This window comes from Aulonocara sp. 'chitande type north' Nkhata Bay, linkage group LG22, assembly GCF_057382095.1.
Source record: "Aulonocara sp. 'chitande type north' Nkhata Bay isolate Kocher_YH1m ecotype deep benthic linkage group LG22, A_spYH_male_GT1.1, whole genome shotgun sequence".
Taxonomy (NCBI): domain Eukaryota; kingdom Metazoa; phylum Chordata; class Actinopteri; order Cichliformes; family Cichlidae; genus Aulonocara; species Aulonocara sp. 'chitande type north' Nkhata Bay.
Genome location: NC_141364.1, coordinates 26,679,910 through 26,701,868, shown reverse-complemented (window position 1 = coordinate 26,701,868; position 21,959 = coordinate 26,679,910). Strand labels below are relative to the sequence as shown.

The following is a 21,959-nucleotide window of genomic DNA, read 5'->3' as shown; positions in this document are numbered from 1 at the left end:
TGAAGTTTGCATTCTTTCCAACCGACAGCTGTACTTACTTACAATCACGCAAAGGTATTACATAACATCTGCAGTTTATCCCGCAAACATTATTTTGTTGTTTTAATTGTTGAGAAAAATTAAAATCTTAATGGCACCATTACTTTTGACAGTAAGTACTAAAACTAGCAGCTTCAAAAATGCAGGGATGATGTGTGATACCTGTTTAGAAGTCAGTGAGCAGAGGCATGAAGAGCCAGGAGTTATTTGTTTGTCTGAGGACTTGCAATCTTTTCATTGGTTACAGAGTGTTTGGTAATGAAATGTATGCGTGCCAGAGAAGGTATTTTCATATGAGGGCAAAGGACAACAAATTAAAATATGACAATACTTGCTGATGATAGTAGTTTACCTCCACCAAGATTAGACAGCTTTAAAACAAAGTTCTAGGAATCCTGAAAGTCTCCTTACGTGAGTCCAAAAAACGAATCCACATACTACTGTATGCATGTATACCTCTATCTATCGATCTAAGTTCAATCAAACACATTCGGTGAGTTAATGGTTTATACTTGTGTTACAATCAACTTTTGGATACATTTTCAAGGAGGAGCATTTGATATGATGTAATAAAGTAGATAAAATGCAGCTGTGCCTTAGTCACATTAAACAGTAACCAAATGTAATGTTACTATAATAATAAAAATTAAATCTAATAAAATGTTATCAACTATGAAACATAAACACCTTTTCACAGCCCATGTGTAAAATGAAAGGACCAAAATAGATCCCAAAGGTTGATTCTGTTCATCTGGACGTAGAGTTTTCAGTGGGAGAAACATTTCGTCACTCATCCAAGTGACTTCTTCAGTCTCAGCTCTCTATCAACTCTCTACTCATGGCCATTGATCAGTGGTGTTTGATCAGTAGTTGTTTGCATATTAATGATCAAGGAACTGACCTCCCACCCATTGTCCCTTCAGTGGTGCTAGTTTCAGTTGTTATACAATGAACTGTTTATAAGATTGGGGAATCCTGCAGTCAGCTGAGATTGAAGAAGTTACTTGGATGAGTGATGAAATGTTTCTCCCACTGAAAACGCTACGTCCAGATACACAGAATCAGCCTTTGGGATTTACTTACCCGGATGATTGAGCATGCATCAAGATATCAAGATAAGACCAAAATAGATGGGAACAAGTTTCAGTAATTAGCCCACAGTACTATGTCATTCTCAAACCTTTATAGAAATGTTTCACTGGGTAAATCACCTTAAATGAAGCTCATCTGAACCTTATTTGTCTGAAAGTACTTTTGTGCAGGGACCTGTAACTGTGTAATGTTTTTCACTGCAACCACAGTATAAACCTGTCTTCTACAATCACTGGTAAAGACCAAAAGTTCTTCCAGATGGGGCGGGGCTATAGGAGTGGGGTGGCTCTGACTTATCTGAAATTTGTTTGCTCCTCTTCTTCACACACATTCATTACTTAAGTAGAAATACAGATAGTTGTATTTAAAAATGCTCTAGTAAATATTAACATACTCATTCAATGTCCTTACTCAAAAGTTTAAAAAAAAAGTACAGGCTCTGAAAGGTACTCTAAACAAAAATAAAAAGTAGCTCTCTGTATTTTTGACAACTAATTAAAACTCATGTTATATTATTATTCTTTTTTCTTTTTTTTTTAAACTTAACAAAGGCAGTAAAAATGTGGCTGTATTTGCTGTTGTCTAAATTGTAGATGGGTGACTTTGGCTACATCGAGGTTTGGCAGGTGTGGAAACCCTAAAATTACCTGAAAAGAAAGACGTAGAAACAAGTGACAAGTTGTCTCGGATTGGATTTTCTGAATTCCTATGACTCCCACACCCCACCAACCCCCTGTGCCACCCCATTAAAAAAAGAATCCCGGAAATGCCCCTGCTTCCAGTTAATATTAAGAAAATTCTTCCATGTTGCAGCTGGAAAGGAAAGATTTCCTGAAATCTGATTTTGGAAGTCTCATAAATGAAAATCAGAGGTTACCTAAAGTATAGGGTCTAAACTATAGGGTCAGGACGTCTTACAGTATAATTCACTAAGGAAAAACTTAAAATCTGGCTGCATCTGACTAAAACGTACACACGGACGTGACGTAAACACGTCTGGCGCTGAATTGATGACGCCACGCGCCTAGAAGCGAACCTTCTGCGACAAAGTACACAGCGGCTGTATTATTCAACAAAGTTTCTCTTTCTTAGAGTTGCGAATTGCGTTTTTACCACATACGTGGCCCAATAACACGGATTTATTTACATTTTTAGGTAAGTGTTTCCGAATTTTGTTCACTTCTTTTCATGCAGGGCTCACTATTTCTCCTTCCAGATTTTTCCTTGCTAACCTCAACCCAGACTGCCCCGTTAGCAGCAGGCTTACTGCCTGTTATGACTAACACGAACAAACGCAGAGGTTTTATTGGATGTAATTTATAATATATTACACATTTGCTACTGTTGTAATGAAACGTATTTATTTGCAGCTTAGGAATCAACAACTTTGGATCAACATGTCGTACATGCTACCACATCTCCACAACGGCTGGCAGGTCGACCAAGCCATCCTGTCTGAGGAGGACCGAGTCCTGGTTATCCGTTTCGGACACGATTGGGACCCGACATGTATGAAGATGGACGAAGTTCTTTACAGCATCGCGGAAAAGGTCGTTAGTAGTTTAAAAAGGCCACTGTTTGCTAGCTTATGTTTCTTATCTGAACTCCTGTAGAGGGCGCTATTTGTGGGGGTTTAATGTAATATTACCTGAGTGTTAAGCTGATAAAATTTAATATACTTTAAGGTCAATACGTGGACTATTTTACCATTTATTGTAACATTTAAATAAGACATAAAAACTTACAAATTGAAAATATATGCTCAGCATCTTTGGTGGGGTCTTATTCTGGGATGTAGTGATTTTTCTATCCTGCAAATAATCATTCTAAATGCAAGTCTTTCTCTTACTGTTAATTTCAACTTAAGAGGTGAAATTTTGTAGAGCCTATAATTTATACAAATGTAATGCTGGCACTTCCCCCCCCTCCCTCTCCTGAGTCGTCTTTGTTTTGGTAATTTTGTTTGTTTTCATGGTTCAGGTTTTTCCCAAGTCTTTGAGTTTCAGCAAGTTACCTCCAGTAATTTGCTGATATATGTTAGTCAGTGTGGCAACAGTTTTTATTCTTTCACTTGTAAACTCAAAACCCGGAGGGAAAAGTAGCCATAAAAGACAGTGTGACTTTATTAATTACTCAGTTCAGAGAGCCAACTTCACCCATGTTTCTGGGTCACTCCTTGAGAGCAGTGTTATGGATACAACAAGTCAAGAAGAGGGGAAAAAAGTGCACTTAGCTACATTTTCGCTATGATAACTGCAGTGTCAGTGCAGTTTGATTCAATATTACTGAATTCTCCCATAGATTAAATTTAGTTTTGTTTTGGTTTTTTTGGCCTTTTAGCCTTTAATGGTTAGAGACAGATCGCTAGACAGGAAAGTGGACATGCAGCAAAGGGCCACAGGTCAGACTGGAACCCAGGCCTGCTGCTATCTGGCCACAGGCCTGCTTACCAACAGAGCTAAACCGGCGCCCCTGTTTAGTATTTATTTATTTATTTAAACCCACCCAGATTTTTTTTTCTTTGAGACTTTTTAATGCCTCTTAAAGGGGCCCGGAGGCTCCGTACTACATTGACTGGTCATGGAAGATTATTGCTGATTGTACAACCAAGGCTTTTGCTAGAGGATTTGGCTCTGAGGTAGCAATTTGTTGATGATTTTCCAGATGTAACCTTGCTACCCATAAGAGCAACACTTTTCTTCATTTTTTTTTTTTGTGTGTGTCTGTATTTACTTTGTTTTTCTGAACTCATGGTTTTTATATCTGTGCCTTGACAGGTTAAGAATTTTGCAGTCATTTACCTGGTGGACATCACGGAAGTACCAGATTTCAACAAGATGTACGAGTTGTACGACCCCTGCACTGTCATGTTCTTCTTCAGGTGAGGCTGTCACTGCCAGCTCTGCATTCTGTCACTGTTGTTGTTATTTAGTAGACTGGCATTGCTGAAAGGCACTCAGGTTATTAATTATTAAAGCTAATCAGATTAACAAAACTGCAAAATCTTTTTTTCTTGATAAGTGAGTGCAGTCATTATCCTTACATAAATGAAGTGTACAATCCACTTCTTTCAACACTAAAAGTGCTCAGCTGTGCTCTCCTGGACTCTGCTTCACATCAACCTCACAACACATTAAATAAACAGACCAGAAGACTCTACTAGAAAGGTATGAGGGTGCGTGGGGGAAAACACCAGATACTGATATTTTAATAAAGAAGTTAACATACTCTGGGAATACTTTGAACAAGAGGACACATCTCATGCATGACGGTCCCGAGAAAACTTAACCGAAACACTGGACACGCTTATCTTAACGCAGCTGTCCCCGCAGAACAAGCAATCACTTTTTGATTGTAAGGCGACAAGGTACCTGATGGGAGGCAACCTTTATGCAAACAGTTGCTGTTCGACTTGAATGAGCAGTCACACTCTGAGAGATTGCCGTATGTTTGTAAATACGTGCTGTCTAATTTGTAAATGCAGACAGGTTGCCAGCATGTTGCCATCAGTTTGAATGAGTCTTAGGCTACGTCCACACGTACCCGGGTATTTTTGAAGACGCAGATTTTTCTATGCGTTTGCACCTTTCGTCCACACGTAAACGCCGTTTTCGGTCACTGAAATCGGAGATTTTTTAAAATTCCAGCCAGGGTGGATATTTTTGAAAACTCAGTTTTTGCATTTACGTGTGGACGAGAAAAACGGAGAAAACGCAGCGTCAAAGGTGTGCGCCTTTTTTGACGTCACACTGTGCGCCACGTTATTGTTTCGGTGAAATGAATTTCTACAATACTGTTACTGTTAATTCTACTCTCTGCAGTGTTTAAATGCTTACATACACACACAGTTACTGTCCCTCCACACATACGACTCGGTTCTGCTTCTATGCCCCAGCTTTGTTTACTTTTTCCCACCGAGGCTTCTAGACTTCTGATTGGCCAACATTTCTACACGGTCAGGAATATATCGCCACCTGTTGCTTTGGCATGTTCATAGCAGCGTTTTCCTTCATTTCTGCCTTTACGTGTGGACGGGATTATTTTTTAAAATGAAAACGGAAAATCTCCGTTTTCAAAAATACCCGTGTACGTGTGGACGTAGCCTTTGTCAAAAGCTGAAGGCAAGTCGACTCACCTGGCTGCCAGCTGGTTGTATTCCTATAGTTTATGCTCTGATCATCATCAGGAGCATCATCTATCAGCAGTCTTCCTCATGATTGTGATTGGCTGTATCAAACTAGACAGATGGACAGTTATTTGTTTTTGACTGAAGACCATAATTATAAAAATTAAAAGAAGAACACTCGTAATAATTCACATTATGTCACTGAAATTTCAAAAGGAAAAAAAACAACAACTTCAATTTTTAGTTTTAATCTGTTTTCCACATTAGAACACAGATAGAAACCCAGTTTTTAGTATTTAAATGTGATTTAAAGGAACTTGACATCAAACTTCATTTCATCCCATTTTCAGGAACAAACACATCATGATTGATTTGGGCACCGGTAACAACAACAAGATCAACTGGACAATGGAGGACAAGCAGGAGATGATAGACATTATTGAAACTGTGTATCGAGGAGCAAGAAAAGGCCGAGGTCTGGTAGTGTCTCCCAAGGATTACTCTACAAAATACAGATATTGATTCTTCTTTTACTTCTCTTCTCCTTTTTGTTGGAGTTCTCTTTTTTTTTCCATCCCTGCTGTTTTGGACAGAGACTACAAATTTCAGAAGTCGAGGATTTTCTTTTCCAGTATTTTCTTTTTGCCAGTGAAAGAGGACGATATTGTTGTTATTGGTTGTGTATTTGTTACTTTGTGCCATTTGGGGTTTTTGTGTGTGGGTATCAGTTTAACTCGGTTCCTTAATGAACTGATTATTGTGCTTTTTTTTTTAATTTTCTTGTGTGAAATGAACTGAACAGATCACACACAGTGTACACGGCCCATATATTTAAAAGTTGTAATAAACCTGGATTTTTACTGAGATTTTTTTCCTGAGTAAAGTTTCTGTGGCTGGTAAAGTTTATTTATTTTATGCTTTTTTTTTCTTCCTGTAAGGAGGACCACAGCCACACAGTGGCTGCAAGATGGGTAGAGACAAATGAGCTTCTAAGTAATGTGTTGATAGCTTGTTGAATGGCTTTGAGTTAGATTTTGTCTAATTAGAGTTTTAGCTCTGATGACCACGCTAGACGGAGAACAGGAATTTAAAAAATGCCTAAGGAGCTTGGAGCTTTTCTTTCCAAGCTCCTTACACTACGATGACCTGGATGACTGAGAACCTTCACAGACAAAAAAAACTACGTTTTTCTGTGTCCTCATGTTGAAATCTAATCTCAGTATTTCCCGACCTAGTTGGGTCCACAGGCAATAAACACATAAGTAAATAGTTGAATATCTAACTATTTTAATTCAAACAATTAAAATATAAAGTGCAGATTTTCAATTTTAACACAGTGTTTGACAGATAAGCTGAGCTGAAGATCCAACCTATAGACCTAAAATACAATTCCCTGATGTCTCCACTAGATGGAGCCAGAGCTATTTGGAAGAAGACTGCATCGTTATAACGTTACAGGTTCCAGCCTTACTGCTGAACATTGGTCAAGTGTGCTGTCACAATGACCTAATTCCAATTGTCCCGGCACCCTCCCATTCAGTAACTAGTGTAACTCCGTTTGGATGCCCACTTGGAGCTGCAGTAGTGCCTCGTTTAAGGGATAAGGGTTTAAATGCAAGCTCTGGGACCGCTTTGTCCTCACACAGGAACAGGAGCTTCCACTCAGCACCTGCAGCTAATTCTACTGCTGTCAGATGGATGTGTTAACATAGTCCTTCATCTGCTGTGCTTCACTTTCATTCATCATTTACAAAAATCCGACTTGTCTTTAATCTTTCTTGTTATTAGTATTTATAACAACAATAAGGCAAATAAGAGATTAAATTTTTAGCACAATACAGAATTTCACTAAGTATTCCTCTTATTACTGAAATAGATCATTTGAAATAATCATAACTCAAACGAATGGGGCCAACATCCAGGCATACAAACTTAAATAAAAGATAAGACTTTTTGCTCACTTTCACAGTTTAAATGATTAAAATTTAACTACTTAACTAAAATATTACCAGACAGCAGCACGGCAAACAAGTGCTCCGTGTGTACACGTCACAAGGATAAAAACTAAATTATGCACATTTTACAAACACTAAACAGGATAAATCAAATTATCAAGCCACATGTAAAAATACATAAATAAAAAATAAACACTATTGCTTACACGAGCTAGAAAGATTACAATATACAGGAAATCGCTGTAGTTTCTGTCAGTTTGATCACATTTTTTCCATTTTGCTTCACATCTGTAGAAAAGTTGGTTTGACGTAATAAAAAAAACAAAGAGACGAAACTATAATAACCCTGGGACATGTTCACACACTGAACTGTTTATGAGTGTGATGTCCTGTGGGAAGAAGCATTTCTTGTGTCAGCCTGTTTCGGAGCTCTTTAGCGCCTGCCAGACGGGAGAAATTCACATAAGTTCTGGACAGAGTGTGAAGTGTCTGGGATGGAAAAATAACCCTCAGAGGAGTCCTGGTTACTGTTATATCTCTGCATTTACATTTTAAACCAAAGTATATACATTTTAACACAATTAAAGCTTAGATGGATAATACTTCTGTTAGAAAAACAACAACACTTATAGGTCTTCATAGTTGCAAACTCCCGAAACATCAAGGGTAAGAAAATGAAACCAGGGTTTGAATCTTCCACAGTCTTTGGTTTTAATCTCTATGCAGCATTTAAAGAAAAGGGGGGAAAGAGAGCGGTGAGGAGTTTGAGAATAAGAGAATCTCATTAGTATCCTTCAGCTGTCAGCTCCATGTTTTACAGCTCCTTCCGGTTGGACACCGCACACCAAACGGGAGTCCAATTTGCCGAGTGACAGACGAGGTGAAAGGAGACAAACTCCGTCTCTCTCCGTCTGTTTCGTTTTACGTGAGCGTGTTTGGACCGGAGACACAAAGAACAATCCAGAGAAAACAGCCTGACCTCTTCACCTTTAATCTCACAATCAGGGTGTGTGTTCGCTTCCAGTTCACTGCACTGTATATTTCTGCCCAGTGTGTTGGGCACAGAGAGTAGACAGCTGGCCACTGAAAGGAGATGAGTGAGGACCGAAAAGGGCCAATAACTGCTTTGGCTGCTGCCAAAACCAAACACTCTGACCACACTGACATAACATGTGAAATATCTGTTTTTCAGGAAACAGAAAAATGCAGTGTTTTTAAAGCTGCTGTTGATTTTTTAAGCTTAACATTATGAAAGCTAAAGCCAAGAAGTAACCTCACTGCCTTAATTTGTGTACAGTGGCAGGCCTGAGAATATTTGCAGTTCAAAATAAACTAATATCCTCATACTAGTCTGTGTTTATAGACCATGTTGGGAATCTATACACACACCCTTAAGGCCTTGCATGTTCTTTCCACTTAGATTAGCCTGGCATGGCTTTGTCTTTGTCTGGCCTGTCCCTGCAGGGCGCGCACACCATTACTGTGCCACTGTCCTCATATGGAGCACGGGGCCAAAGGCCAACTCCATCGGTCCATTATAATTCACATTATCATGCGTTGTGTTGTTCCCTGTAACTGTTAATCAGCTCAGCCTCCGGGGAAAGTGGAGGGAAACTCCAGTCTAGACGCACACAGTGAAGAGCATGTAGTGGAGTCGTTGCTCTTATGCACTATACAGGGAACGTGCACGCACTAAAGCTGCATTAATCCAGGATCTGTTTTCAGCTGATAGTGTTTAAAGTGGATCTGCACAAAGAAGGGTGCAGCATGCAGACCACGAGGATCATCTGGGTGCCAAGGGGGAAGACACGCTGGCATCTCTCCATCCCTTTCTCTGCTCCCTTTCTCGTCTGACACTAACCATGTGGATGGAGAGGAGGGGGGCAATTGCCAATTTCTGGGACACCCCATCCCCCTAGCCCTGCAGCTTCCCCTGTTGGCACTGATTCAGATGCACACTCATACACAAATATTGTATTTACCCATTTCTCTTACCCGGTGACAGTTTGGTCACAGCCTAACCCAAATGTGTGCCACATGACGATCTGAGCCACTGCTCTCAAAGTTAGCATCAACTGTCATCCTGGGTAAAGCACTGCTGACCCCTAAAGCTAAACAAAGATCTTTTAACAATTTGGTCCACAGAATGAGTCAACATGGCCTTTTCAACCAGATTCAGACTCATTAGATTTTACAAGCCTAAATTAGATTCTTTCTCTATAAATTTAAAGTGAATTTTGTTTTACTTTTGAATTATCTGTTGTATTATGTCACGTTAGCTATGTTTGCTGTGCACACTTACAGTTATGGCAGTTTTGTTTTCACCATACAATAACTCAAAAAATTGTACATAACCTTAAAATCACTGAATTTCCCAGAGGAACCCAGCATAGGGATTAATAAAGTTTTATCTAATCTATCTAATGTAATCTAAAATCAAAATCAACACCTCTACTATGCTGCTAGGTAAAGAGCCAAGCTAGCTAATGAGACAGGCTAGCGGCAAACAGTTCAGAAGAATTTTAAACAGATGAGATTGGCAAATTACAAAAATTAGTTTTTGTTTTGTCCCCCACCCCCACCCCCACCCACAACAAACAAAAACAAATAAGAAAAGCTAAAATATGTTATCAACAAGCTAGCATTTTAGGTAACATCTTAGCTTAACTAGAGCTTAGCTTAGCTTAAATAGAGTGTTATAAAATGCACACACTTATAAACCAGTAAAAGGTAGAAAATGGTAGAAGTATTATTTGATTTTCTACTTTCCACAAGGTTGTGAACCCCTTAATTTTTTTATTAGCTTTAACTGGAATGATTTAATCAGGTCAAACAAGAAGGAAATACAATAAATCCAGATTGCATTTGAAAAGATGTGAATTTAATCCTATAGCTGTAACATTAAAACCATTGAATCTTAAAGTGGACATTGTAGACCCAGTATACTGGTTCCTGTTATTCATGTATGTGTTTTGACATATGCCACCAACCCAAATGTCGTTGCAGACCAAATCAATACATGTATGGAAAGTTAATTAGCCATACACTTTTTGTTTATGGTTATTAAGACACATGGAAGATATCCATCCATGGTATGTCAAATAAAGTTATTTAAAACTAATATATATATATATATACATATATATATATATTTTAGGGGTGCAACGATACACAAAATTCACGGTTCGGTTCGATACTTTGGTGTCACGGTTTGATATTTTTTCGATACAAAAAAATGTTCATGCCTTTTTAATTTGTCATTTATTAAAATTATAAATATATATTTTAACTCAAAAGTACAGTTTTTAAATTTAATGTTGCTGAAACAACAAAATTTTAAACAATTAAATAAATCTATCTGCTCAAGAAATCACTCATCTTTGGAAAAGAGAGTTTATTGCAGAGAAATGGCTCTTTCCAAAATAAAAGCTATACTATACGCTTCTTCTGGGCTATATTCTCAGCAGCATATTAAACATATCAGGTCCCCATAAGGAGAATCATGTGCTAACGGCTGTCTAAATGACTCGGGTAAAGTTTGTAGCATGCATGCTTGTTGTTTTTGTCTGCTTCCACTTGTCTTTGCACTAGGATGATGTTGGCGTAAATGTGCAGTCATATTCGTTGTGTTCCCACTAGTGCTGTCAGCGTTAATCTCGTTAAAATGACATTAACGCCATGACGCCGCAAATCTCTGTTAACGAGTTACCGCGGATCGCCCCGTGCGTGGGGCTGGGCGGCGTCAACACCTTAACAAGCTAACTGCGCTAACACACTAGTTCCCGCCAATGTAATTGAGCATTGCGTGGCACATCCAACATACTGTTTTACTTTTGTCCATGACGCGCTTACCTTCAGGGTCATACGTCACATGAAAACCAAAATAGTTCCAAAAGCCAGATCTGAATGAGGGTGGGGGAGGTTCAATTTGCCATGTTGCAACGAGCTTAACTTCTATCGCTCAGTGGATCTGCGCTTGACAGTGCAGCCTAGGCGGAGTAGTCGAACGCAGATCCACTGAGCGCTCAACACAGACAGCATCGTCAGAAGAAAAGTTGATAAAATAAATTAAAAATTTTGTATTGTTCGATACATATGCGTACCGAACCGAAAGCACTGTATCGAACGGTTCAATACCAATACGAGTATTGTTGCACCCCTAATATATATATATATATATATATATATATATATATATATATATATATATATATATATATATATATATAATGTACATATGAAACATATTAAATAAATAAATAGTATTTGTGGAACTTCACTTCTTTTTGGTCCATATTTAAAAAAAATTTCTTGCTTTTTGTTTGTCAGCTCTCCTATGAACTATGTTCTTAATTACAAATATTTTGTGACTGTGCTGCTGCTGCCACTCGCAGTCTGTGTTTATATATCTGTACATAATCATCCCGTCATCAAGCCTCCATCACTGCAAACCCGCGACCTCGTTCTTGCTTGTCCTTCAGTTCACTCTCTCCCCGATCTCCACCTCTCCTCTTGGGTTATATCACGGGCTCTTTTTACATAACTGACACAGCAGGGAGAGTTATCAAGTCTCATCTCCTCCTCGATAGCTTTAGTTCTCTAATTTCTTCAAGGGAAATATCAATTCAGAGACCCGATGGAGAGATAGGACTGTTAGATTTTCTGAGAGAAGAGATGATGAGCACTGGCTTATCTCCAAACTCTGAATCAAGATACTGTTTATTCATCTGATATTTTCTCCTCTTCTAAGATCGACTTATTTGTGTGGGCTTTAGGGTGGGTTTGAGTTTTGGCCCCATTGGGGAATTACTCAGAGTGAATGAACCATTGCCCACAGGTTGCAATAGATTAGCAAGCGGCGATCAGTCATACTGATTATAACCCTAAAGAAACACAAACCTTACGCCATCAGCCAGCTCCTCGCCCGCCTCAGTTCATAAACGCTGACACACTTAGCAGCTGACTGTTGTGTTGGTTTAATTCCTTCCCCCTCCTCTTGTCTGCCTTTTCCTCCACTTAGGGACCTGTGACTAAATGGATTTGCATCTCTTTTTCTGCATCATTCCCAAGGGGGTGCCATCCCTCCATGCGGGACGGTTTACTTAACTCAAGTGAAACAGATACCAGTGTGTACGGGAGAGGAGGTGTGTTTATGCAGTCTGTCGCAATGCTAACACACCTGATGTACTGTACACATGCTGAACCCCCCATCACCCCGGGCTTAATGCACTCACTCCATTCATGGCAGCCACTTCCATTCAGAAGCTTCAGAGCCAATTAGCACCTGCACAGTTCTCACAGGAAGACCAGGCCTCCTGCTACATGGGAAGTGTGATGTTGTGAAATGCCCCAGCTGAACCAACAAAACCAATGCACGTGCTGGTACTCGTGCACAAACGCCCCAACGCACTTGCACAAGTACAAGAGTGGAAAAACTCAATTTCCCCCCATTTTAAGAAGTGGCTCGTGGGTAATGTGTGCAGCAGGATTTGACAAGCAAGAAGCAATCCAGTGATTTTACACATTAAGCTGTGCTCAGGTGTCACTGCTCAGCCTGTAAAATGTTTGTGGCAGCAAGGGAGGAGCTTTGAGAGGTGTCAGGAATTAGTGATGTTGTAGGGGTTAATGTAGCTTTCTAATTTTTATTTATTTTTGTGAACATCTCAGGGTGGATTATGTGAAAAGAAATTTATTTTTCACTGTCCCATAAAAAGGATTACATAATTGTGGAGGAAATAAACAAAACTAAAATACACGTCTGAATATAATGTTTTACATACAAAATTACACTGTTCATAAGTGCTCAGTGTTCTCGCTTTGGACACACAGCATATGTCCCCATACTTTTATGAGCATGTCGGGAGTGACTGCAGTCATGGCTGCTGTTATGCTACCTACCAGCAAACACGTGAAACTCATGATTTCACTCTTTCTAACAGTACACGTTTGGACATCAGATGATTTCTTCTGATGCATGCTGTCCTAGAGGGTCCTAGAGTCCTAGAGGGAGCTACAGTCATGCATCCTTTCAGGCTTCAGAAAATCCATCCATCTTCTGCTTATCCAATTTAGGCTCGAAGGGTAAAATGTGCGGTACACCCTGGAGTATTTACCAGCCTTATATTCTAAGGTAGAAAGAGTTTGAACAAAGTACAACATGGTGTTACATGTGATCTGAATATAACATGCAATCAAGCTGTTAACATGACTGGGCCAAGCAGATAATTAGCACAGAACGAAATAGTGGACGAATTGTAGCCTGTGGTAGTAACATCATACTATCATACTTCACCACACAGTCTGTAAATTCTTTCTTACTATCTTCAAATTCCAGTGATTTTTATTCTAATGGTGAGATAAGTAAGATCTGAGTGGGTTACATATACGAGGACACATACACATGCACTCATAGCTGACGTCCAAGTGTTTTTATCAGCTACTTAGACACACAAGTATAACTTTTCCTCATTTACAAGAAATGAATAAAGTGATCAGACATAGTAAGAACGTGGGCGGAAAGGGATGTTGATTATTAAATGCTGATGACTTGTTAAAGTTCCTAAACAGTGGGTCTGATTACAAGCTCATAAAAGTTTCTGTTGTAGCCCTGTGGGGATAATAAATTACTTCCACTGAAAGGATGTTATCTTGTAGGGTACACATATTTCATGAGCTATGGTAAAATATGAAAGTTTGGAATTAAAGACTCGTATTCACACAATATGACTGTTTTGTCACGCACTCAGAAATAGGATTAAGTGTCCCTACAGGTACATGCTACACCTAGGGATAAATACAGAACTGGAAGGCAATTATGTGTACTCTTTCAAGTATAAACACTTAAATTCTAGGACCAAAAAACAATTTCTAGTTTAAAACTTCTTTTTGTATTTGGGTATCTCCTGGTAGGGTGGCTTGGTGGAACAGTGGTTTTCACCGTCGCCTCACAGCAAAAGGTCCTGCGATTCAATTCTTCCTGTGCCTGTGTGGGTTCTCTCTCAGTTCTCCACAGACATGCATGTTAGTTATTAGCTTTACAAATTTGCAAATCCAATTTACATCACTAGTGACAGTTAGGATTAACCAAGAATTTGGCTAACTTAATACTCAGACAACAGCACTGGCCAGCTCATGATGATTACATCATCATCTTTAAATCTAATGGAAAAAATACAATTATATACATTCCACTCTTGCTGGGAAACATGTACCTTTTAAAAAAAAATAAATTTCCTTTGAAAATCAGACTAGAAAAGCTCTGTACACTTGCCAGTCCATTTCTAAAGGAATAAATGAGTAAAAATATATAAAACAGATTCACAGATACCGCTTAATACTACTTTGTACCTTTTTTTTAAGCATCTGATTTTGGATATCAAGGTACAAAATTGTCACTACAATACACAAAACTGCAGTAACAGGGTACAATAAGATGAATAAAGAGTGGACAGTAATGTGTAGGGCCGCCTCCTGTAATAATTCACACATGTGAAGCAAATATTAGCATGCTGTAAATGTTCCACTGTTTTAGTACATTAGAAACACATTGATGCGTAGAGGTATTAAAGGAGTCTTTGGGTAAATGTTTGCATTGGCGCTTTTTCAGAAGCTGCTTTTAGAAATCTAAAGGCAGGCTAATATAGAAATATTTAATTCTCAGGAATTATTAGCTATTAGCCATCTTCAGTGAGTCTAAACTGTGATGTTTTTTCCTGTTGCGCAGTGGGACAAAGGCAGAAAAACCTGCACAAGCCTGAAAATTGATTGACAGCTATACCCTCCTTTTAAAAATGCTGCTGTTTGCTTTCAAAAGCTCTGAAAGCTTCGGGTTAAGCCCTGTTCTTATCAAACAATCGCCGTCACCCTCGTTCTCTGGCCATTTTCATCACTCCTTCTCCTTGTTCACTGTTTCCTAATCTCTGCTTCTCTGCCTTTACATCATCTCTCTCTCTCTCTGCCTCTTTTTTTCTCTCTTTTCCTCCGTTTGAGCCGCTGTCCCCCTATCTGCCAGCCTGTGCTGGTACATCCCCTTCTCTCTGCCTTTGTCAATGTATTTTGCCCTTATAAGGAGAGAGCACAGGCAGACTGTACTAACCGCATGAGCTTAGCGGGGGTGTTGCAGGGGCAGGAGGACCACGGCAACTGTAGAGAGAGGAGGAGGAAGGATGAGAAAGAAGAGGATAGAGGCTGTAGAGAGATGATGGTGAGGAAAGGCAGGTGAACGAATGTGGGAGTCGGGAGGCTTGCACATCAGGTCGAGGCTTTAAGAGGCAAAGAGCTTCACAACATCGTTTACCTCTCATTTTAAAAGCCAAAAGTTGGTCCACGCTGATTATATACGTTCACAAAGCTTCCATTTTCTGCTCTAAGCAGTATCTGCATGATGCCAGCTCACCAGCTGCCCACATACTCATCGATACAGAAGTCTAAAATTCAGCTGGTGAGAGTCATGGAGGGAGAGTGTGGGCTTCAGTGTGGTGCATGTCAGTATGGTGCAACGTGACTGGTCCAGGACTCAGATTTTGATGAGAGGAATAAGGCGCCCTTTGACTGGGTGAACCTGATCACACAACACAATTGAGTATGATTACATAACCTAATTATTCAATCTCACCCCAAATGAAGGCAATATATTACAGGCTGTCATATGTAAAATGTAAATGAACAGCATGTTAAACAACTTTCCTGTTACTGCTGTATTTAATTTTAGTTGGGGTTTTTTTTGGGGGGGTGGCTGTAGCTCAGGTGGCAGAGCAGGTCAGCCACTAATCAGAAGGTCGGTGGTTCGATCCCAGGCTGCTTCCTGGCTGCATGCCAAATATCCTTGGGCAAGACACTAACCCCGTGTTTGCCTACTGGTGGTGGTCAGAGGGCCCGGTGGCGCCAGTGTCCGGCAGCCTCGCCTCTGTCAGTGCGCCCCAGGGCAGCTGTGGCTACAATGTAGCTTGCCATTGCCAGTGTGTGAATGGGTGAATGACTGAATGTAGCGTAAAGCGCCTTGGGGTCCTATGGACTAGAAAAGCGCTATACAAATGCAGACCATTTACCATTTAAGCACTGATGTTTCTTCTTCCTCTTGCAAGTGATTAGAAATAAAGTAAACCCTTCCTTAATTCAGTAGACTTACAGTCTTTGTTGGTAAACCTGTCCTATTCTCATATGACCAGAAGTTTACGGTGGCTTAAATTAGTGTTGCTATTGCTGTGTCATTGATCTTGCTGAGGGACTTCTTTGGGGTTAACAACTCATTTTTTTTCTACTTAAAGTGGACATGAAACGCTACATGTACAAAAGCTAATTTACAGTACGGAGCCCTGCTCTCAAAAAACGTTTTTCCTGGTGTTGCCTCTCTACCATAGGGATGAGGAGGGATATGAATAATACGGTCATCTCAGCCATCTCAGGTCAAAATTAACCTAAATAAAATAATAGTGTAGGGCAGCACGGTGGTGCAGTGATTAGCCTTCCGTGACCGCAAGAAGGTCCGGACTTTGACTCCACCATCTGGCCGGGGCTTTTCTGTGTGGAGTTTGCATGTTCTCCCCATGTTTGCATTGGTTCTCTCTGGGTTCTCTGGCTTCCTCCGTACCCTTCTTTGAGTTGGACAAGGCAATCAGCTATGTCCCTTGGATTGTCCTTTGGGGTTTGAATTGGGAGTATGGGGTGTCTGGTTCCTGTAAAACCATTCCAGGGGCTTTGTCCGCACAAAAAGTCAGACTTTTTTCCTGGTGGATATTGGACTCTGCCAGGGCTGCCCTTATACATCTATTCTGTTCATAGGGTCTATGGACAAGATTTCTGGGTGTAGCCAGGTGACGAAAGGCTTCCACTTTGGTGGTCTCAGAATCTCATCTCTGCTTTTTGCAGATGATATGGTGCTGTTGGCTTCATCAGGTGGTGGCCTCCAGCTGCCTCTGGGGCGGTTTGAAGCTGAGAATCAGGACCTCCAAATCTGGGGCCAAATCATGGTTCTTAGTGAAGTGGAGTCCCCACTCAGAGTCAGGTATGAGTTAATGCTCAAGTGGGGGTGTTTGAGTATCTCGTGGTATCGTTCATGACTGAAGGGAGACAGGAGCTGGAAATGGACAGATGGATTGGGGTCACAGTTGCAGTGATGTGGATGTTGGATTGGTCTCAGAGCTGAGAATAAAAATTAAGCTCTTGATCTACATCCCTACCTTCACCTGAGGTCACGAGCTCTATGTAGTAACCAAAACAACGAGTCAACAATACAACTTGGAGAAATTAGCTTTTTCCGTAGGATGGCTGGTTTCTCCCTTTGAGATAAGATTAGGAGTTCAGACCTCTGAGAGAGGCTGAGAGTGGAGCTGCTGCTCCTCCACATCAAAAGGAGCCAGTTCAGGTAGTTCAGGCATCTGACTAGGATACCTCCTGGGTGTCTCCACGGTGAGGTGTTCCAGATGTAGGACAAATTAGAGCTAGATCCCTCCTCATAGGCTCCTTCATTTCAATTCAATTCAATTTTATTTATATAGTGTCAAGTCACAACAACAGTTGCCTCAAGGTGCTTAAAAAGAATCTAAACATGTTGTGACATTTCTGTATTAAAGTCTCCTCAGCTCATATTTCCTCACCACAAGCATCACCCCACATTTTACACCTAATGTGAGTTGTGCACTTTACATCTCCTTATAATTCATGAAGCAAGCCTTTATGGACACTTAACTCAGACACCACAGGCAGTCTGTGTCATTCATGCAGTGGCAAGCAAGACAGGTCGACTGACCTAAAAAAAAAAATCAGACACTGTATAAATAATCCAAGCTGTTCCACCTTGTGTCGGTTGGCAGTTATGCTACGGTATAAATATTTCACCTCCGTATCTCTCTCTGTGCATCGTGGACTGGTCTTCCCATATGGAAAAGATGTATATAAATATTATAAAGTTTGTATCTGTCTTGTGTGAAACTTGTTTGAAAACCAAACAAGAGTGAAAACAGATATAAGATCCCGAGAAAAATTATATAAATGAAACTTGTATGTTTTGGATACTTACAAAAACAATATATGAAAGTGGCCACTTTGATGAGTAAATCATATAAGTCTTAAATGATTCACTATATGAAGTAGGCCACATTTGATGCAAGTCTTTTATAAGTTTTTTCTATTTCTTTTCCATATGGGAAAGGCCCTTTTTTGCCTTCCAATCAATGTAGGAAAACAGACTGCGAAGGCTTTCGATTCCACGGATGAACTGAAAGGAGTTAAACATGGTGATTACCAGATGCAGAGCTTCAAATACCTCTGGGCAGCTTAGCAAACTAAGAGACTGTATACAGTAGGTATCTTTGGAAGCAAACTTTCCCCAGAAGCTTATGCAAATTGACTTACTCATCATCCTCCCTCGGTATCCTTGGATACGAGTTATTTATTCATTTTGGTCTCCTTCACTGCAGAGCCGCTGCCTCTTGGAGCAACGCACGCAGATCAGGTGATGATCATGTGTCTCAGCCGGGGTCTACACTCTCTGCTGTTCACACACACACACACACACACACACACACACACACACACACACACACACACACACACACACACACACACACACACACAGAAAGACACTGATCTGAGTGAGCCCTTTTTCACAGTGTGCTGAGATTTGAATTGATCTTTTAGCCGGTGAGTTCAGCTGGTTGTGAGGGATCAGTAGGAAGCCTCCCATCAAAGACAATGTTTATTAACAGACAACAGGCAAAACTGACTCTCCAATCCTCTCTGGTTTCAAAGAGAACATCTGCTCCTGTGCATATTTGAGTCATTAGGCCAGAGGGTGGTGGTGGTCGGGCTTGTTACAACTGTGAAACTGGAGTGTTTCACTGTTTGAAAGCCTTCCAGATCCTGTTAATGAATGATCAGAGTCTTTTCTGAGATGAGAAATTAAAAGCGGTGGTGCTGGTTGTAATAAGGGAAGAAGAAAATTCAGAAAAACCAGTGTCATCACGCTGACACTGCTACACACCGCCATCAACAGATGCTATTTTTGAAGCTTCATTTTCGAGTGTAATTCCCGAGGATACTTAGGTTTTTGCATTTGGGTCTTTTATTGCGATGCTGGATTGAATTTACTGCACAGCTCATTAACATTGGAGTAAATTTCATTTACCTGAGTAAGGAGGGGAACCAGACACTGTCACTAAATAAATCATAACTGACCAAGGTGCATCATCATAATAAGTCTCACACCAGGTTTATAATAACCTCCCACTCAATGAGCTCGAGTGACTCATGAAGACTCTCTGACGTTGATTCTTTTTTCTTAAGCCTCACAGGAGACAAACTCTCCTACCAGCATTGTGCTGTCAAGCTGAAGAACTTGCTCACTACTGATGAAAAAAATGGTGATGGAGATGGTTCTTCAGCTAACAGGAAGCACTGCAGCCCTACGTCCATGATGAGCTTTTTACTCTGTGGTGGACAACACGTGGCACAGGTGTATCCTGATATATGCACTTCTGCCATGACTTTCTTTGGGTGTCTGCCTGGAGACTTTAATGCTCATAGTCAATACGCTTTAGATTTTCACATAAACCGATGAGCAAAAACATGTTGAAAAGTCAACTAAATAAGTTTCACGATGATGTAAAAGATGTTTCACGTCTTTTCAGATCATTTAAGGGGCCAATACATCTAAACTGTCTAAAGTTTATGCAAATAAATGATCTTGCAACACATACTGAGACATATATAGATGATATAAATGTCTTTTTTACAGTATTGTCCAAAAATCCTGCAACACACCTCATTGCTTTATATTTTGCTTGGGAACAAAAAGGAGAAATGGGTGCAAACATACATGGAAATACAGTATACAAGACAAAAATGACAGCCACTCTTCCACTGAGACCTTTCTGGTGAGGCCTTGGTGAGCAGATGACAAACTGAAGGACCAGATACATCTCTCAGATCCTTTGTCAGGTCTTTGCTTTTTTTCCCTTCTTGTTTCTTACAGACACGACTTTCTGACACTGTTCATTGTTCTCATCCATTGAGTTATGACCCCTTTTTTTGCTTGAATGAAATAGGTCAGTGTTAAATGACCTATTTCCTCACCCCCCAACCCCCCCCCCCCCCCCCCCAAAAAAAAAAACCAAAAACATTTTTCTAAAATTGGTCAGATAGAAAGATGAAGCTAATTGCTAAAAACTGCTGCTCAAGCCCTGTTTAAAAAATATACTAGAAAGTCTGGCTAGTGTACTTCTGTTACTGGTCCCAAGCCCAGATCAATGGAACAGCTGCACCAGGAAAGGCAGCTGGGAATTGTAAAACCAGTATCAAACAGCAGATCTATTTAATGTGGCTGTCTCGTGGGAAATAATGAAGGGGCTGAAAGTGCCTCGTGTATACTGTTAAGATGTATTTTAGCTCTACAATAAAGAGAAAATTTACCAGAAATTATTTTATTTTTGAAATTAGGTTGAGCTCAAGCCAGCGTTAATGTGATTATGGTGTTAACGTCATTGTAACGAGATTAACGCTGACAGCACTAATATGCACACACACACACACACACACACACACACACACACACACACACACACACACACACACACACACACACACACACAGATATAGATATATAGATATTTTAACCTTTCAACCAATTTCAGACATAAACTGACGACTTTTATACGTCATGACTGACCGAGCAGACGGAGCCCAGAAAACAACCTCTGTAGATGTCTAATGCTTGGTGGCAACATTTTTTGGGGCCTGCTAACCTTCATATCTGGTATGACTATGCAATACTATATATGATGTTATAAATGTGTGAATGTATTGTGAAAGAGAAGGTGTGCAAGCTGCCAGCTCTTGAGTGTGTTTAAGTAATGATGGAGAATATTTGCAAATGTGAAAGTAGAAGAAAGAAGAAGACCTTCTCAGGCAGAACCACACAACAGGAAGACCCCCTGTGTACTTGTTAGAGGTTCAACTCTGGTTTACATTTAGGCATGCAGAGGTGTGAGGAGTACAGCTTTGGTGTATCTTTACTGGACTGACTCACAAAGATCCTTTCCTATCAATAATGTACAAAACATTAAAGGTTTGAAAATGTGCAGAAAGACAGCGCTGTTATTTGCTGCTCTCTTTGCTATGCTAGAAGATGGTATTATTAGCTACTACAATGCTAGCATGCTACTTAAGATGAAAGAAATGATCACACAGATAGCTGTGCTGCGTAGACCTCCACCAGAAATGAGTGAGGCAAGTTTTTTTTTTATAGTTACCTCAAATGTCAAATGCTATTTTGACATCTTCCATCTGATTGGCCAAGTCAAAGTTTGGCTCACATTTCTAGGGTTTCGCTTCAACGTTTGCTTTAACCTCTTCAATGCTTGGGGCACCTGTAACAGATACAATGCGTGCAGTCCCATTTTTTTAAGGTTGCCAATTCTGTCACATTGGTCACCTACAATACCAGTAAGGTAAGGTCTATTTTTAATACCGACACAACAACACATTGTAAAACTGTCATCAAGGTTCAAGTGGTCTACATAAGTTACACATCACAAAAACAAGTTAACAGCGTCAATATTATTAGCCCCCTGAAAAATGGATCTTTTTATTGAGCCATAGCACAAACCACTGCTGTGTAGTGATGTGCTTTAATTTTGTGATGCTCAAAACTTTTAAAAGTTAAAAGCAAGGGTTATCTTCCAATTTACACACAGTACAAAACTTCAGCACGGGTTTGAGCTGTCACTTGAGAAAGCATCATGTCAGAAACA

The 21,959-nt window shown here is 40.1% G+C and overlaps 1 protein-coding gene across 1 annotated transcript; it reads left to right on the top strand.

Moving 5' to 3' along the window:
• Positions 1 to 2,126: 2,126 nt before the first annotated feature.
• On the top strand, positions 2,127 to 6,123 carry txnl4a (thioredoxin-like 4A). The gene is made up of 4 exons (XM_086280827.1): positions 2,127 to 2,286; positions 2,502 to 2,681; positions 3,909 to 4,012; positions 5,608 to 6,123. Exons 2-4 carry the CDS (start codon positions 2,529 to 2,531, stop codon positions 5,777 to 5,779), a joined length of 429 nt encoding a protein of 142 aa, XP_086136953.1. The 5' UTR covers positions 2,127 to 2,286; positions 2,502 to 2,528; the 3' UTR covers positions 5,780 to 6,123.
• Positions 6,124 to 21,959: the final 15,836 nt, after the last annotated feature.

What these genes read in the sequence shown, in the direction of transcription:
- txnl4a (XM_086280827.1), top strand. Translation starts at nt 2,529, where the DNA reads ATGTCGTACATGCTACCACATCTCCACAACGGCTGGCAGGTCGACCAA. An exon ending in TTTACAGCATCGCGGAAAAG is followed by an intron (nt 2,682 to 3,908) that starts GTCGTTAGTAGT and finishes GTGCCTTGACAG; the next exon opens with GTTAAGAATTTTGCAGTCAT. An exon ending in ACTGTCATGTTCTTCTTCAG is followed by an intron (nt 4,013 to 5,607) that starts GTGAGGCTGTCA and finishes TCCCATTTTCAG; the next exon opens with GAACAAACACATCATGATTG.